We start from the raw sequence: 19,572 nt of genomic DNA on the forward strand, positions 1-19,572 counted from the left end.
TTCCAGCATTCCTCAAATACAATGGCTGTGGAAGCAGGACAGACAACAGGAATGATAACCAGACTAAACTGTTGGTAAGGTGCATATCTTGGTTGTCAATGCCAGTGTAGTGTTCTCCGCAGTGAAGTATTTGAATATGGATGGGCAATACTGACAAAATCGTGATGAATGTCTTGTCTATAAACCATCCCTTCTTCCTACCACAAGGTCGTGGTAGGAAAATACCTCCACAATAGGAATTGATCGATCATAAACAGTGCATAATCAACAAATGTATACATTCAAACTTAATAAGGTAAATCTTTAAAGCATTATTGTTCCAAGCTACATATTATGCAGAGGTAATCAGCATCTGAAACTAACACAATAGCTCTGCTAGACTCAAGGACTCAAATTCCCAGTTCATCCTAAAGTGTCTCTCCATTCTGTTATGATAAAAACCCTGGACTCAATCACCACCAGACCATTGTTTTGAAACTGAAATGCTACACATTGTATTTTATTTGAAATGTGAATAAAGATTTTTTTTTTTTTTTAAATGTTTTGAATCCTCTTCAAATGACACTGCACTAAAAATAGACATCCAATCAAATTACACTGAATTTCATGATGGGAACAAGCTGTGATTACTCCAGCGCTTGACTCGAAATTTCCATGCTGTCTCAAATAGAGTCTGAGCATCTTGAAACAAAATGGCTTCCTTCCCCTGTCTTGGTACTCAGGAAGTCACATTGTCCAGCTTTAACATTGTCTTCTGATTCATTTAAGTATTTTGATGGGTTGCTCAAATGAAGTCAAGAGCTTAAATGTAGATTTACGCTGAACTCTTCTTCAGACATTGTCAGGAGAGACATTTTGATTAGTTGTTTATTTCAAGCACATGAGCAAGAAAGATTCTGTCAAAAGTTTGTGAAAGAGAGATGGATCTGGTGACATCATGTCTTAATTGTACACATGGTAACCAATAGTTCTTGAGTATATATACCATAATATAATATCAGATACCATATACTGGATAACTGAAAGTGTTACCTGTAATGAATTTGAACTAACACTTATTTTATGTTTTAATAGAAGAAACAGGAAGACATGCAAAAGTGCATCTGGGTATTCTCTCATTTTCTGCATATGATCACTTCAAACTGTATGGGACGAACCACACATAATAACTGAAGAAATTCAGTCCAGAAATTCTTATCCCAGAGAACATAAACTTCTGTGGGACTGATCTAGCCATCAGGACTTGTGCCCTTGATATCATTAACACAACTACAAACAATTCCTCTGAACCAGGACTCAGTAAATAACGTCAATTTCTGATGCTGTCATTTCTCATTCCTATGAGACGTTATGAACATGTCAAATTCATATCATCTACAACAATTACAACCTGGAAAAACGCAAAGCAAAATTCCTTTTTCAGTTTAATATTTTCTGAATTTCCATGTATCTCTTGCAAATATCCACAGATGACATTGACCTCATTCTGATAATGATAAATGTCGGCACGTTGGTTTGAGAACACAGCGGTGAGTTCCTCCTGATGGTCACGAGTACAGCCGGGGCGTATCACATGCATAAAACAGAGGAAACAGTACAAGAGTAGTCAAATATCTATTGCCATGGAAAAAAACATGTCCTTACATACTAGTCATCAGTTTCAGTTTTTGTATTTTGTATTTGCATATGAAGAGATCACTTGTAAACAGTGTATTCCATCAGAAAATAAATGCAGGATACAATTTTTTAAAATTGTTACTTTCTGGAAAGAGATACATGATATGGTTAACAGTGCATGATTATTTCCTAGGTGAATTGTTCTGAAGGCAACATAACAAGCATGCAACCTTAAACATGCATCCTTAATGCTTTTCACAGTCCACATATAAATAGTGTGGTTACTTGCAAATTTGAACATACACTCTAAGTTACATTATACATAAAGACACTTGATGGAAACAAAAGCCTCTGATCTATCACATGCATCAAGCTCAGTGCATTTCTTAAATAGAATATGAAGGCACATTCAGAGGGTTCTGTCAAGAAACTTAACAATAACCTAAGAAATAAATAAGTGAGTTGGCAGTCTAAAACATAAGTACAGCACATTTCAACCAAACAATACACCTTCAGCATACCCTTGTAAATAATGGGTTCTATGTTAAAATGAAAAACATTTGAAACACTAACAATATGGTTATTGCAAATTGCAAATATCAAAAGTTGCTGTTGTAAAACAAATAACATTAGACATGTAAGACATGCAATCCACACAATCCCTCCTCCTCAATCAGCAATCACGTCTAACTATCAACACAACACTCAACTGGCACTCATAACTCTGACTAGAGCACAGAGGTATTTCAAGAACTAAGTCAAGAAGATTTGGCTAATCTGGCATCAATGTATTCAACATATTCTCTGCCAATAAATAACAGAACAAATCCAGACCCAAGGCCGAATACTGTCCTTACGACAGGTTGTGGGAACAGCAGACTTTTACATGTTGCCCAAAACAAAACAGATCCGAAGTTGAAGAGGAATGAACCAAACACACTGTAGAGTATTCTTCTTTGGACAGACACCTGTTGTAGGTGCTTGCTTCCAAACATGTACAGACCCACGCCAATGTGGGCTTGGAACCACAAGCTGTTGGCTATAACAATATGGCGATCATCAAAGAGACTGAAAACAAAATGTACAATCTATTAATTATAACTCTTTTTGCATCCTTTTAGATGCTTGGACTACAAATAGAAGCGCATATATGTGTCATTGGCGCGGTTCATTTTCATGTAGATTCTAATACGATATTAGTTTGCTTGACAAAGCTGTAAGAGGACATGAAAGGTTGACTGAAAATCAAGACCTAAATTCATTTATCATTTTGAATTACAGATAATTGTTACTTGTATTCATGCAAGATCTGCACACGGCTGACAAACAGTGAGATTTATGGTAGGTTTATATATATATATATATAAGCTGCAAATTGTGACAGCCTTGCCCTTTCCAATAAATTACATCGTGACATGCAATGATTACATAGAAAAACTACTGGTAAAGAGCAAATGTGATATTTTCCATATGAATGGAAGCTTATCGTGTATTGTTTCCCTAATGATAATAACGGCAAGAGACAGAAGGTCATAAAAAGGGGAAGTTATCTCCCCTGAATAGTGATCCAATGTCACAGAAACACTTACTCCCGGAAACAGTTAGGATTCATGATGTGCGCTGAAAATAGTTGGTAGCTGACGCCTCCGAGTGCTGGCAATATTTTAAAACATACATCATCCTTTGACACGCTACGTAGTCTGTCGAGAGGTCCAGTTGCGGTCGTGCCACTTGTTGATGTTTTCTCGGAGGCTGCCATTTTGTTTTGTGACGTCATATATGTAGACAAATATATTTGTGGGTGTAAAAGTATAGATTTATATTTTCAGGTGCCTCAGATCTGTGATTAAAATGCGTGGAAATTTATTGTCACTATCTATTTCTCTTTAAAATAAATCGTTATTCTGAGAGTACAACAATTTCAATGAAATACTATTTTCCTAAATCGTATTTATTACTTCAAATCATACATGGTGGAGATACATATGCCTTGAGTACTGGACATTTAAAGGGGCACTGATCTAACGCAATTCCCCGGACTGGTTGTTGCCTTTGTTATTGTTTTTTCCCCCGTGAGTACCCGGATGATACGCAACGCAACTGAGCGTGACCAGAGACTGGGGTACCGTCTGCAAGGACAGCTAAATAAACTTGGAGGTTAGAGGCAATATTTGTTTTACGCATTTTTGCATAAACACTGATTGGTTAACTGTGATCTATAAAGATTTCGACAAAGGGCGCATGTTAATTCATTTCTTCAGCCTAAACAAACAGGAAAAAAGAACAGCGGAGCTCATCGGATGTCGTCATTTGGAAATACCCCAGATGGTTATAGTTTAATACTAAAAAAGTATCCATGCAGTGAAAGCATTTTCGGATTTCGGCTTGCGTCGATAATACGATTACTACTCCCTTGTTGTCATCCACGTTTACTTGTGTATTTGTCGTCATTCACTTGATGCTCAGTTAATGAATTTATTACAGGTACAATTAGTGGTAGCACCACTTAGATTACCTGACAAAGGTTCCCATTTAGGCATTTATTGTGTCTGGGGTAATTATTCAATCTAAATCCAGGTTTGAAGTGAGGTGAAATGTGTGTTATGTAATATGCACGTGGCAGCCCAGGATGAGGTGAATGATCAGTTGATTTACTTTTTTTGTATATCAACAGATCGTTCCTAGTCATCAAAGGATTAACAGAAAATACGTTGATTGATTAATCACTGTTATCTTGCACAGTGGATATGTCAAAAGGGAGTGTTTACACGTCCAAGTTTACTAAAACAAAGGGAATACACTCATATCATGGCGTGAAGTGTCTATGTAAAAACAACATACTTTGTTCAAAGGGTTACCTAATAATATGGTGATTGATTGATCATTGTTATCTATCACTCAATGGATTTTTTAGGAACCGTGGGAATATTTAGGAATAGTTGTCACGTGGGCTTTCTCAGCCGACCCTTGAGACTTGACACCTATATGAAACACCTGAAACAATCTAAGTGATCAGTTGAGAAACGAACACGGGTTATAATATCCCGAAACGATATATATGTTTTAAAAAAATTGATTGTTATAGAGACACGTGACATCGAATAAGTTTCTTTGTACAGCTGCAGACGAGTGGGATATTGTTCCTTTGTGTGGATATTCACGGATACATTCCTCGAACAAGGAAGCTGCCTAAAATTTATACACATAAATTTGGTAGGTTGTAATTATGGTATTTGCATTTTGTTTTCCTTCATTCGCTGTAGCATTGAACCGATTCGTTCTTGTTCCTTTACGTCTTGGTTGGGACATTCTTCAGATTGACTAAAATTGATTAAGACGATCAAAAGGGCCTAAAAACATCACAACAGATTATTATGTAGGATTAGAAGCCAAACAACATAGAAATGTACTTTACAACGTAACATTTTCAGTCTCTTGGTGATAACATTGAACATCAAAAGGTTTGGAATTCGTTATCATAATAATACAGATGGAATGTTTTTCAGTCACATTGTAAAATAACTGAATATTTAGGCGTTTAATAAATTTGAAAATGTTACACATTTTGACCCGAAAAAAATATACACACTATAAAAAAGCAATGCTTGGGTGAAATATTTACTTTGTGTTGCAAGTCAAAATAGTGTAAACAAAAATCGCAAAATTACCAAGCAAGTGACTTATCAAAATTTCGTCACCATTACCGATGCTACCCACAAATATACCTACATTTCCTTATTATCTCGAAAACTGTATTTCATTTTGTTGATCAATGTGACCATACACCCTTATTACTACCCATAAAAGTGACTAATGCGCTTACGAATGGCGCAGCAGAGGTCGCGAACTAGTCTAGATTTCTGCTATACATCCGGGTACTCACTGGGAAAAAACAATAACAAAGGCAACAACCAGTCCCGGGGAATTGCGTTAGATCAGTGCCCCTTTAAGGCTGCATGCGAGAGGTTTTAAACAATTGAATAAAAATAACAGTGCTTTCAGTCATATTGAACAGTATCAGGTTTGTAACAAATAAAACAGATTTATATACTTTCAGAAGTACCAATTAAGTCAGTGGGTGTGTTTTTTTAAATACACACTATTTTGATAGCATCAAGTCATTATCGACTATGCGGGGGTTCATACATTCAAAAGTTTTTTCATAGATTTGACCCTTTCCACGTTTTGTATTCTTAACTTCAGTGCGTGTAGACAACCAGACAAGGATATTCTATGGCCCCATCATTTGTAATGGCAACTTTTCTAAGACCGTTTATTCCCTATTCAGAAACTGCTGGAATGAATCAGACGTTGATTTGAGCATTGAGCATGTTGAGGTTTTGTTTCTATGAATAAAAGTAGCACGACTTTGGGAGGAAAGTTTTATTTATCTACGATTTTATTTAGTGATGAAGATCATCCGGAAAAAATATAACATATTAATATCCAATTGTGTACATAATTTTATAACCAGTACAAAGAGATTTCAAGTAAAAAAATATGATGCTAACTTGAAGGTATCACAATATGGTTCATATTTGCACATGTATTCTGTTTAATATATACAATTTTCACATGTTTAGTAAATGTGTCACTTCTTTAAAATATGTATATACGGAGGTCTTGTAAGTTGTAAACGTCTGTTTAATCATTTTGTTTATTTGCAATGAAATATGTTTAAATCAACTTAACAAGCAATCGACGGTAAGAAAAAATGAAATAAGACTCTCTCTATATATACACGGTGAACGGCATGGGCTAACACTTGAATAAATAAAAGTGAGAAATACCCTTTCCATGTTCATAAGAAATTTCTGCCCTAAACCAAGTCGATTTTACAATTCCGACAATATCACATCAAGTAACGCCTACGGGTGGAGATATAGGTTTGCGCCTTGATTACTTTGCAAGTTAGACAGTAAAAAGGAACTACGTGGAGTCATTCATTCTTAAATGGTTCGTCATTGGTTCAAGGGATATCAGCCTGAAAGCCAACATGCAATTTGCAACGATGACGCAACAGCCGATCCTCACAACAAAAGAAAATTGATCATCGGTGAGCAATTAATTGGGTATGGACACTTTGGTCTGCAGATGTTTATTGGCGTGAGCTCATGTGATGAGTCTGTCAATCCTACCTTTAGTAATTGATATAGATTGCAATGCACAAGAATTTTCATATTTTTCGGAAACACAATATAATAAAGAACTCAAATGATTTAACGTGCAACAATGAAAACAAAAAAAATACATACCTCAACAGAAATTACTAGTAAAGAAATAAGTTAAATTTCTTTAATTACCATATATGAATGCTGAAAGTTATACACATGTATTTCCATCACGCTTGCCTCCATTCATGTGTATATTGGTCGACAGAAGCCCTTTCTCCATTAACATTTAACTAACATTAGTTGTCAGGTAAATAGACTGATGATTAAAAGACAACAAAAAGCAGGGAGGTGAAAGGTTGGTGACAGGACTTGTCGTTTCATATAAGGCCAGTATATATGAAAATGTGACAGATCATGCCACACCAGCGTGTTGGTTTGAGTGTAGGATGTATATAGTATAACATGGATGTATTCTGAGCGTGGTCTCCAGTAGGAAAAGGTGCAAAATGCCACGAAAAACATCAGGACGGAGCAGGCGGAGAGACAAAACTGAAGTCAGCAGATGCATCAAGTATTTGATGTTTACTTTCAATGTCGTATTTTGGGTAAGATTGTTTATTTGATTATGTTTGTCACTCTTTGTTATTTATCCTTCAAAGGGCCGCACTTCAAGATGCATGCACTACTCGTAAGGTCCATGTGGTAAAGAAGTTATATTGAGTCATAGACATTTTTAGACCAAATTGTCTCTGAACTATGACAAATTTCACCTCCTGCATTTACTCTTGGTCAACATGTCCGGTGATTAATTCGTTTTTTTTAAAACTCAAATCCAGATGATGATATAAAAATTGTTGTGTATAATTAACCATAAGAAAACAGTTTTTGAAGGCTGACGTGATGGAATTATCACATTTCTTACTGTCTGGTCACTCTGGTGGCAAGTTAATTTCTTACCCATTCACTCATAACATTAACCCTCATGGTGCCTGGACGTCAGTCAGCCTGCAAACCGCCCAGTGCCGCACTGTGCTGACGTCGCGGTTACAAAAACGTATACATTGTATCAAAAGTGTTGCAACGTCTTTATTTCTTCACACAGTGTAACCAAATTGTATAACATGCAACTCGGGTTGATTGTCTTTCCAACAGTATCTAAAGTCACCAAATCCAAAAGATCTATGCACTGCCCAGCCATGGATAAATGTGCTAGTATTAAAAGTTTCCTACTTTTCCACATTAATCGTAATATGGACGCACCCGAATATGGCAAGCAAAGTCAAGTAAGCGCCCTTGTTTGAAATCTAAATGACCAATAATTCATATCATTGGCAAGTACATGTCCTAATAGTGATAGACATATAATATTTATGTTGTAGTACACATTCACTGAGAATTTTCCGTGAGTTATATTTACCGATAAAAAAACCGATGAAATTGTGCGTGTTTTTGACGTCAAAACAAAATTGACGGAAGTGGTCGTGATTAATTCATACACAGACTGTTTCAAAGATTATGTCACAAAACGAATGACAGTTTGGAATGTATATCGTGAAGAAATCCCGGTTACGTCCATGTATGTTTCAATGACCGTGCTCTTTTATTAGTGATAAAAACAACTTCGGGGTAATTGACATCGTACATTTTCAAAGGACAAAATGTGAAAGATCGCTAAACAGCCCTAACAATACTCAAATTGACATCGCTCAATATCAGGCATCATTGTTATTTCATAATAATTAACAAGATTATACTAACGTAATACCACCCAAGAGTAAGTACATGTAGATTCAATCAAAATTGTTGAAACGTTTTCATGGGCAGCAAATATATTCAACAAACCTATTTTCGATCACTCGCAACTCGGGCGCCGTATGTCATTGTTTCACTATGACCACCAGAAAACACATCCTCGTATCAGCTCGTATTTCACACTTGGCTGCCTAACTGAGACCTTTGCTCAAAATATACTTGTATGGCCAGTCCATAAAATACCACTTTTTCTTTCATTTATTCATTTGTTTTATAAATACGACTTTAGAAGTGTATTTACACCTAGCTAGGTATGTACATGTACATTAAAGGGCATACGTGATAGTTTATTTCCACTAGTTTCCCATTCCATCCCATTCTACTGAAGGAAAAGTTTGAAAAAGATAATGATCGTTTGTCAATGAAAGTAATGGAATTATTTGTCATAAAAGGAAAAATATATTCTTGGTATTGAACTTCGAAAATTGAACCAGCAAAATCTTACATAAAAATGGTTTATTATGTCTTTCCTTTTTTTCTTAATTTTGGCCTAGATAAACAACAGCTTGGAGGGAAGATATACAAAATAAAATGGTGGAAAAAAAACACAAGAATGTATTGATTTTACTCTTGGACAAATCAATACAAAGAAAAATCTATTTCATACCAAGGATAAAAAACTAAGTAGAATCTAGTTACTACTATATGTCACTGGTCGAAGTATTTGGTAATTTAGATAATGCAGAGTGAAAAAAGACATACAAAACGAATTCACATTTACACTAAAAACTCTTTGTCTTTCAGAAATTGATTATCTATTTATTGTGAGAAGATCTATGATTACTTTTACTGTTTATGTTATAAATTGAACCATTCGAGATTCTAATAGATGAAGCTAAAATATTAAAAATCTAGATGGTTTAATATTGGATCCATTTTGACAGCTTTCTCACTGTACTCAACTAAATGCATATTATTTTTTTGGAATATCAAGCATTCAAACAGATATGAAAAGCACATGTCAACATACCAAAATTAGAAAACTGCGCCAAATATACTAACACCGTTAGTCAAATGATAAGCGATCTCATTCACTCGTCGGTCGCCGTAGACATTTTCCAATCGTGATGTACTAGATATGCTTTCTAGTTCAGTCAAAGAGAATATTGTTATTTGGAAAAGGAAACCACGTGTATCCATTATACTACCACAACATTAGATCAGCTGTTTCAAGTGACGTCATCCACGTCACAACATGCGAGGTCAAATCACGCGCACCTGTCCAGACGACAAATTCACAGCGGCGGGAAATCATCGACCGTCTATTAGCCTATTTGAATAAAATTGCAGATTGTAACGAAATAAAATTAATTGTACTCATTGCTGACATTTCCGATGACATATCAAATAAGAGTTGAAGACTTGCAATAGATTATCATACGTTAATCGAGAGTACAGTGTACATAAATAATTTGTAAATCTAATATTATTTTTTTATCTAATATCCATAGCAGAATGTTTGAAAACGAGCTATAATATATTCCATTTTCTGAAGAGATTAGTAATGTGGATTTGATGATATATATGCATACACAATTGATTATCAATTATCTTCTACAATCACAGCATGTACCATGTACATTAGACTCATGGAAAATACTATTTCAGCACACCAATCACAGCGCCATTATCACAGTTTCAATGAAAGGAAAAATAAATCGCAATCGAACTTTACAACACATCGTATCCATAAGCAGTTAATCCAAATGCAAAGAGGTATTGCTGGCATCATTGTAGAAGTTATGTTGATGTTTTCAGTAGTTCCATTATGTTTGTTTCGCTTGTACCATCGACAGAAACGGGGCCCGAGCTACCACATGTGGAACCGACCTTGACACAATATTTGTTTACAATATGGCGTCGACTCACGTTAGATGTCGTGGCCACACTTTTAAAATCTCCATTTGCGACAAAATGTGAAACAGTTAGGGCAAGTCACTCACACGGTCAGCTAGTTTGAGCAATCACACATGACTCTTAGTCATTTCATATGAAAAAAGTAGCAGTTATTTGTCTGAACGGGCGAGTATGTAGGGCAACCGGTAGACAAAAAAATCACGGCACTGCTATGATGCGAACGTGCCCTGTCGATCACTTCGGGCTTGGCCATTCAACGTTTAGGTTTTGATCATGAACCTCCTGCCCATAAATATACACTATACCAACTTAATATTAACGATTATAGCTATCTTTCCGTATCTTTGATTTGAATATTTTCTGTAAATCAGCATCATAAACAAAAAGACAATCTGCACTGTCTGTTTGTATGTAGCGCCGTGCTAAATCGCCATGACACAGTCGATAAACATATGTAATACTTGAACAAAAAACTTCCCTGGCCGACTAAACGTTAGTACTCTTACGCCAATAACTAAACAGTGGGGACTAGTGAATATTTCTGACCAGTCCGATCAGATTTCTTTTTCAAATTGGCTGTCTGATATAATAATAGTTACGTGTATGTGACAACGGTGCATAATAAAAAATTGCCTTCATTCGCATGAAGTTCAACATGGCAGAAAAAGATCGAGAAGCGCGGTAACCACATTACTAATCTCGCCATATTTCGCAATCCGTAGCACTGCATAAAATATGAGTTACACGATATTAACGTTGATATGATTAGGGTGATGATGGTTATAAATTCATTCAATGAACGGCATAAATGTACTGGAAATATACACTGTCGTTTTCTCATGCGTACCGACCATTCCGCCATTACCGATAGTCGATAAAAATATACAAAACGTGTAAATAAACGTGTTCATAAAGGAGTGAACAGAATTGTATTTACGTGAATAAGTATTACAGTTGGGAAAAATATGTCTCTCTGACCACTCAGGTCATATTTTTTCTTATGAACACGGATTTTGTCTGAAAATATTTACGTGTATGTGACATTGGTGCATAATCAAAATTCGCCGTCATTCGCTTGGTGTTCAAACATGGCAGAAAAAGGCCGAGAAGAGCGGTAGCCACTTTACTAATCTCGCCATATTTCGCAATCCGTAGCATTGTATAAAGTATGAGTTACACGATATTAAAGCTAAGATGATTGGGGTGATGATGGCTACAGTTTTGACTTTGCGCACTTAGTGTTAAATATCAAAATTCACAGTTTAAAAAGGGCATTTTCTCGGGACCATATATGGTCCCCTGGCACTATGCGGGTGTGAAAAGTGAGGGACCATATATGGTCCCGTGGCACCAAGAGGGTTAACCCTCATGGTGCCTGCCATCACTGGCTTTGCAAAAGTGACTACGCTTGTCGTAAGAGGCGACTAACAGGATTGGGTGGTCAGGCTCGCTGACTTGGTTGATGCATGTCATTGATCCCAATTGCATGAATCGAAGCACATGATGTCAATCACTGGATTGTCTGGTCAAGACTCAATTATTTACAGACCGCCATCATATAGCTTGAGTATTACTGTGTGCGGCGTTAAACAATAAACAAACAAAACAAACAAACAAAACCTGGCTTTGCATACTGCTCAGTGCTGCACTGTGATGACGTTGTGGTTTTAAAAACGTATGTATACATTGTATAAAAAGTGTCACAACATTCTAATTTCTTCACACAGTGTAACCAGGGCGGTCGGGTAGCCTAGTGGTTAAAGCGTTCGCTCGTCACGCCGAACACCTGGGTTCGATTCCCGACATGGGTACAATGTGTGAAGCCCATTTCTGGTGTCCCCCGCCGTGATATTGCTGGAATATTGCTAAAAGCGGCGTAAAACCAAACTCACTCACTCACCACACAGTGTAACCAAATCGTATAACATTCAACTGGAGTTGATATGTCTTTCCAACATGCTGAAGTCAACAAATCCCCAAAATCTATGCACTGCCATGTCATCAATAAAAGTGCTGTAAGTTCCCTACTTTCTACATTTATTGTAATGTTGAAGTTCCTGAATGTGGCAAGTACAGACAAGAAAGCGCCCTTGTTAGAAGTCTAAATTTCCAATAATTCATATCATTAAAAAGTGCATATCCTAACAGTGATAGATATACGACATTCATCTCATGTCAAAGTACACATTCATTGATAGTTTTGGGCATGAAAACAAAAATGATTTTCTTGATTAATTCCTATGCAGACTGTTTCAAAGATTATGTTACAGTACGAATGACTATATCTTGATGAAAGCCTGGTTATGTCCATATAGGTTTCAGTGTCCGTGCTCTTACATTAGTGATAAATACAACTTCTGGGTAATTGACATCGCGATTTTCAAAGGAAAATATATGAATGATTGCTAAACAGCCCTAACAATACTCAAATTGACATTGCTCAATATCTGACATCATTATTATTTCTTAATAATTCAGAAGGTTATACTAACATACTACCAACCAAGAGTAAGTACACGTAGATTCAATCAATGTCGTTGAAACATTTCATTAGCAGCAAATCTAATCAACAAACCTATTTTCGATCACTTGTAACTCGGGTGACATATGTCATACAAGAATTGCTTCATTTTGCAATCACACAGCCCACTTATTTATACTTCTGGTGTTATGCTGTGTTGTTAATGGTTTAAATATAACTTATAAAAAACTTGAAATAAGATGTAATTGGACAAATTTATACCTGAATTTGGAAGCTCAAGAAAAGTAGAGTAGACTATGTTTAATTAAGGAAACGATAACTTGCACAGGTGAAAGAAGGAAATATTATTGTTTTTATGGTACAACTATGAGTAATATCTAAATTAAGTAAAAGAGAACATTATGAAAATATGAATTACTTTGATTAAAGTATTGTCCAATGTATGTACTGTTCATTTGCTCAAAACTTTGAACACAATTGTTTCACTATGAACACTAGAAAACATACATCCTCATCTCAAGTTATATTTTACACTTGGCTGCCTTACTTAGACCTTTGCTCCAAATAGACTTGTATGGCTAGTCCATGAACTATAACTTTTCTTTCATATTATTTTATGAATGTGAGTTTAGAAGTGTATATACATGTACATTCAAGGACATACATGATAGTTTATTTCCAGTACAGTCTCCCATTTCATCCCATCTCTACAAAAGGAAGAGTTTGAAACAGATTATGATTGTAGATCAATGAAAGTAATGAATTATTTGTCAAAAAAAGGAAAAATAGAATCTTGGTATTGAACTTCAAAAATATGATGAGTGAAATCTTTAATATAAATGGTTTCCAGTTATCATGTCTTTCCTTTTCTCTTTTGGCCTAGCTTGGAGGGAACATACAAGTTATGATTGTGAAAAAAGAACCACAAGAATGCATTCATTTGGCTCTAAGACAAGAATTATTTTGCAAATTCGATTTCTAACTTAGGATACGAAACAAAGTAATTATTTTTAAATATGTCTGGGGCGGTCGGGTTTCCTAGTGGTTAAAGCATTTGCTCGTCACGCTGAAGACCCGGGTTCGATTCCCGACATGGGTACAATGTGTGAAGCCCATTTCTGGTGTCCCCCGCCGTGATATTGCTGGAATATTGCTTAAAGCGGCATAAAACTCACTAAATATGTCTGTAAATCACATGTCACTGGTCGAAGTATGTGATAATGCAGAAGAAAAAAACATAATGAAAACTATCTAAAACATCAAAACAAAATCACATTTACACTGAAAACATTTTGTCATTCAGAAATCAATTATCTATATATTGTGTGTAGATCTAATTACTTTTACGATTTATGTTATTAATTGAACCATTTAAGATTCTAATAGGTGAGGCTAATATATTGAAAAGCTGTTTAATATTGGATCCATTTTAACAGTTTTCCACTGTAAAACATTCCATTCCCTTACTCAACTACATATGCATTACTCCTTGGCATATCAAGTCTTCAAACAGATATGAAAAGCACATGTCAACATCCAAAAATTAGAAAACTGCGCCAACTATTTCAACCGTGTTAGTCAAGTGATAAATGGTCTCCTTGACTTGTTAGCTGCGAAAGTCTTCTCAATATTGATGTACTAGATCTACTTTCAAGTTCAGTAAAAGAGAATATTATTATTTGGAAACTGAAACCATGTGTATCCATTAAACGACCACAACATTAGATCAGCTGTTTGACCTGACGTCATCCACATCGCAATACGTGAGGTCAATCAACATGCACCTGCCCAGACAACAAATTCATAGACCTCTATTAGCCTAAACAAATAAAATTGCAGATTGTACCATCATTGAAAGAAAAAATAAGGCATTTACCCATTGCTGACATTTCACATGACAAATCAAATAAGAGTTGTAAACTTGCAATAGATTATCATGCAGTAGTCTAGAGTACAGTCTACATCAATAATTTGTAAATCTAATTTAAATCAGATCTGATCTCCATGGCAGAATGTTGGAAATTCGAACTGTGTGTATTCCATTTTCCGAGGAGATTTATAATGTGTATTTGATTATATATATACATACAAAGTTAATTATCAACTATCTTGTACAATCACAGCATGTGCCATGTAACAAGGTACATTAAACTCATGGAGACTACTATTTCAGCAAACAAAACAAAGGATCACATAAGGAACAGTTTCAATGAAAGGAAAAACAAATCACAATCTGACTTTACAGCACATCATATCCATATGCGGTTTACCAAAATGCAAAAGGGCATTGCTGTCTTCAGTTTAGAAGTTGTGTTGATGTTTTCAGTAGTTGTATTATGTTCGTTTCGACAGAAACCGACCTTGACACAATTTGTTTACAATATGGCGTTGACTCACGTTAGATGTTGTGGCCACACTTTTGAAATCTCCTTTTGCGTCAAAATATGAAACAGTTTACATGGTCAGGTAGTTTGATCAATCACTTGTGACTCTTAATCATTTCCTTTGAAAAAATCAGCAGATATTTGTCAAAACGGGCAAGCATGCAGGACAACTGGTAGGCAAGAAATCGCGGCACAGCTATGATACAAATATACCCTGTTGATCACTTTGATCATGAACTTCCTGCCTATTCACTATACCACCTTAAAATTAACAATCATAGCTATCTTTCCATACCTTAGTTTTCAATATTTTCTGTAAATCAACATCATAAACAGAATGACAATCTAGCACCATGCTAAATGGCCATGACACACAGTGGACAATGGTGGATACAAATATGCAATACTTGAGCAAAAAACTTCCGTTGTGGACTAAATGTCACTAGTCTTACACCAATAACTGTATAGTGGGGAAAAGTAAATCTTTCTGACCAGTCTGAGAAAGTTCTTTTTCAAATTGGTTTTCTGATTTTATAATAGTTACGTGTATGTGACATGGGTGCTTAATCAAAATTCACTGTCATTTGTTTTAAGTTCAAACATGGCAGAAAAAGGTCGAGAAGCACAGTAACCACTAATCTCACCATATTTTGCAATCTGTAGCACATATAAGATATGAGTTACACAAAGTTAAAGCAGAGAAGTTTGGGATGAAAATGGTTATAAGTTTGATTTTGCACACTAAGTTTTTGACGTCTGTATGTACTGTTGAAAAAGGACATTTTCTCAGGACCATATATGGTCCTGTGGCGCCAAGAGGGTTTATGAACTCAGAACAGGTATGTTCCAATCTGAGATGAGTCTAGATCTAGAGTTTTCAGTTGAACTGTTCTCAATGCAATGATACATGCCAGTTGCCAAGATGTTATGTGTAGATTAGTTGTCATCCTAAATGAACCCACTATCGTGATACCTTGATGCATAGCTTACTTTCTTACCGTTTACCTTTATATCTCTAAGACATTAATGTTTATCACCCGGTTACCACAGCAGGATGAAACAGATATGGAACATATTCAGCGGTAGAGACTAACAGTTTTAGTCCACTAGTCCTTATAATGATAACGTATAGTAAAACCCATAAAAATGGCAAATACTACAGTATTTTCTTGAGTATAGTGCGCACTTTGTTTCCAAAAAACACAGCTGTGTAGAAGGGGTGCGCATTATACACAAATTAATGAGTTTTGATGTTTTTCCCCCATGGAAAGACATTACTGTAAGCACATAACACAGGAAATACCATGTCAACAAATCCATGCTGAAGTACACAAATTAATCATGTAATTACACTGTCTGGCTATAAAAAGTGTATTCAAAATTCCTTTTAATATTGTTTTAATTAATTTCGGCGAAATCGTGTGTGAAGCGATCGGAACTCACCGTTATTAACAGCAACAACGGTCAGATTACCGCTATTGACGCCTTGAAACGAACTTTAGTTCACAGAGAATGGATACATGTATCATAAATACCATACTGTGCCTCGTCATATTTGATTTTGTTTGACGATTCTATGTCAACGCGTAATTCTCGCGATCACGTGCACGGGAGCCTTGACGGTGACTGGTCAGACTGGTTCCATGTAAAAAATAATACCCGGCAATAGCGAACAGCTGCTTCGCTAAGGGTTATTATTATTTTAAATATGTTTAGTAAAAGCTGCATCTAAATTAACAAGATATTGGAATATATTATTCCTGATAAAAAAAATAGTTTCAGATACAATTTTTGCCGATCCTTGCATTAAAATCCTGTTAAGTTATATTATTGGGTGTGTCTTGACTGAATCACCGGTAGATTCCAAGAAAACGTGTGTACAGCTGATTGCTGTGTCCGGCTTAGTTTACGAGAAAATACACAAGGTAATCTTAATCCCTGGATATAAAACAATGCCCAGAAGAACAGAAAATACAATTTAAACGGTAAATCAACATGTCTGGTGATTTTTTATCGCAAATTTCGAATTAGTACTGACCAAGTTTCTCATCATACGTTTGCCGGACTTCGCTAAAGGGGTACAGTGTAAAAAAAATTCTGCCCTTGGTATTCAAATTTTTTTTTCTCCAAAATATTGAATCTGCTAGAGGGGGGTGGGCATTATACATAGGTGCGCACTGTACTCAAGAAAATATGGTAGTCCTTAAGATACCTTCACTATTGGGCAATTTGGCAAGGACTATAGGACTAGTGCCACTTTCTAACGCTGATATTATATAGCTACTGCTAGGAAAATTAACCCTTCCTTGGAAGTCCAGCCCTGTACAGTATGTCATCAGATGTAACTCCCCTTCTTCAACATAGGCTTATGACAGTCGTAGTGCTAAGATCCCTTTGTGGAACTGGACCCACCAGATGGTACCCTTGTCACTGAATGGGTTGTTGTCATTAAGCCTTTCTGTGTACTGAAAAAAAGAGAGTTGAAACTTATTAACTCCAATGTTAAAAGTTAAAGATTTAGTGGGTACCGATATTCAAATACTTTGGCAACAACTCGCAAGGACCCCCCTAATTCTGAAGACTGATAAAATGTATCCTGACCAAATTCCAACAAATCAAATGTACCCTGTGCAATACATGGCAATGTATGGATGACCCAAATAATGAATTCATTCCACATCACTTCACTTCCATTTCAGTGCCATGGTATCATTCTTTGGGTTGAAAATTAATACTGAATCATAGTTAATTATATATCCAAAATATAAAATGTTGAATTTCCTTCCAAAACTGGCCTCAAAATGCAGAGTATCCCGACTAGTGTGGTCCTAACCAAAAGTTTTACCATCCCGGGCAGAACCTGATGTGGGTGGGCACATCTTTTGTTTCCTTCATCTGTTATAATTTATTCCTGGAGAATGACACAAAATCAAACCTACATTTTGTTCTTCTCCCTATTGAATTTTTCTTATCACTCAGTATTTTGCAAATCAATATTTCCATCAATCATGCATGATATTAGTTTCTATGGTCTAAAATTACTTTTAGGCAATATGTTACATATTCATGAAAATAATTAAGAAATCTCAGAAATATTCTGAATTAAATAATAGGGCTTCACTGAAAGTGTAACATGGCATGCAGGCTAATCATATTCATCAAGAGCGATGCCTTTCACTGTTTATAGATTTTTGAAATTAATGATTTGTGATTTTTGAACTGATAGTGAGGTTTGCTGCCAAAGCAGAACTAAAAAATCATTGACATGAAATAGGACTTTAAATCAATAGAAGGCTGAATCTTTTTTAGGGGTATTTTTCTCAAAATCATTCATTATTATCTTCACAAAACTTTGAATGGAGGTTGTACTGCATCGTGGTGAGTCTGGTTACAGTAGACGTTGATGTTGGGAGTTGACAGAATGTAATGAGTGATAATGGTGATAACTGGTTTTAAAATGTTATATGATAAAGTAGGAATAGGACTACAATTCTACAATTCTGCTGATATCTTTCATCATGTAAGAAACAAATTAACATTGAAATCATAAGAAATGATGTGATGTATAGGTTAGAGCACTCATACCTGCTGTCTTATCGTTGCAATGGGTCCAAGTGCTTAAACCATGTTCATATAATGTTCAAACAACTTTGTTTTGATAACCATATTATCATGATTATAAAAGATGTTCAAGAACCCTTTTCTTAACTGTGAGAACACTTGTGTGAGTCTCCCCGCGTGATGAACGTGAAGTTTGTTCCCTGAGCAGTTGTTGTCAGTTGTTAATTTCATAAAAGTTCTTCCATGTTGCCGTGGCAGAAGACGACATTCGTTAGCCTTCGGTGCAGACTTTGTGGGTTCGAATCCTGGTGACGGCACACATTTTTTGGTGAAAGGGGAAATTTATTTTTTTTCCGTCATTACCAAGTGGTGTTTAACTAGCAAGTTAGTTAAATAAATCAGCCATTGCTTAAAATATATTCAAAGTCATGTTAGCAAGGAAAATATGCAGTCTGTGAATAATTGGGCACTGGGCCTTGAGACACTGTGATGTCATCAAACTTACCCCCTTTAGGTACACAATGATTAAGTCCTGCATCATCATTGTGGAATATATTTATTTTAGGAAAACAAAACCGATCTAAATGATTAAAATGCAAATAAAGTCTGCTCTATTCCACATCAAAATATTTCATAGACTATAGCATGAGGAGAACCTACACACTTCTGTCTGAAACCTTGGCATGCCCAGTAGAGCAAAGTCTGTGTGTAATGACTGTATGATCTATGGAACATCAATAGGACT

At 35.8% G+C, this 19,572-nt stretch overlaps 2 protein-coding genes across 2 annotated transcripts in view; one reads left to right on the forward strand and one right to left on the reverse strand.

Annotated features, from left to right (window-relative positions):
• Positions 1-1,678: 1,678 nt before the first annotated feature.
• LOC139469550 (uncharacterized) lies at positions 1,679-3,376 on the reverse strand. Its single transcript, XM_071251741.1, has 2 exons — positions 3,207-3,376; positions 1,679-2,685 (listed from the first exon to the last, which is right to left on the reverse strand). Exons 1-2 carry the CDS (start codon positions 3,374-3,376, stop codon positions 2,376-2,378), a joined length of 480 nt encoding a protein of 159 aa, XP_071107842.1. The 3' UTR covers positions 1,679-2,375.
• A 3,694-nt stretch (positions 3,377-7,070) lies between these two features.
• The window catches only part of LOC139469555 (tetraspanin-5-like), a 33,769-nt gene continuing 21,267 nt past the window's right edge, over positions 7,071-19,572 (forward strand). The window contains exon 1 of the mRNA XM_071251747.1: positions 7,071-7,336. Within this exon, the coding sequence (XP_071107848.1) occupies positions 7,238-7,336 (99 nt within the window). The 5' untranslated portion in view covers positions 7,071-7,237. The remainder of the gene's footprint in view (positions 7,337-19,572) is intronic.

The sequence above is a fragment of the Haliotis cracherodii genome, unplaced genomic scaffold (assembly GCF_022045235.1).
Source record: "Haliotis cracherodii isolate W230 unplaced genomic scaffold, xgHalCrac1.p SCAF_2, whole genome shotgun sequence".
In the NCBI taxonomy this organism is placed as follows: Eukaryota; Metazoa; Mollusca; class Gastropoda; order Lepetellida; family Haliotidae; genus Haliotis; species Haliotis cracherodii.

What these genes read in the sequence shown, in the direction of transcription:
- LOC139469550 (XM_071251741.1), bottom strand. Translation starts at nt 3,376, where the DNA reads ATGGCAGCCTCCGAGAAAACATCAACAAGTGGCACGACCGCAACTGGA. An exon ending in AATCCTAACTGTTTCCGGGA is followed by an intron (nt 2,686 to 3,206) that starts GTAAGTGTTTCT and finishes TTTTGTTTTCAG; the next exon opens with TCTCTTTGATGATCGCCATA.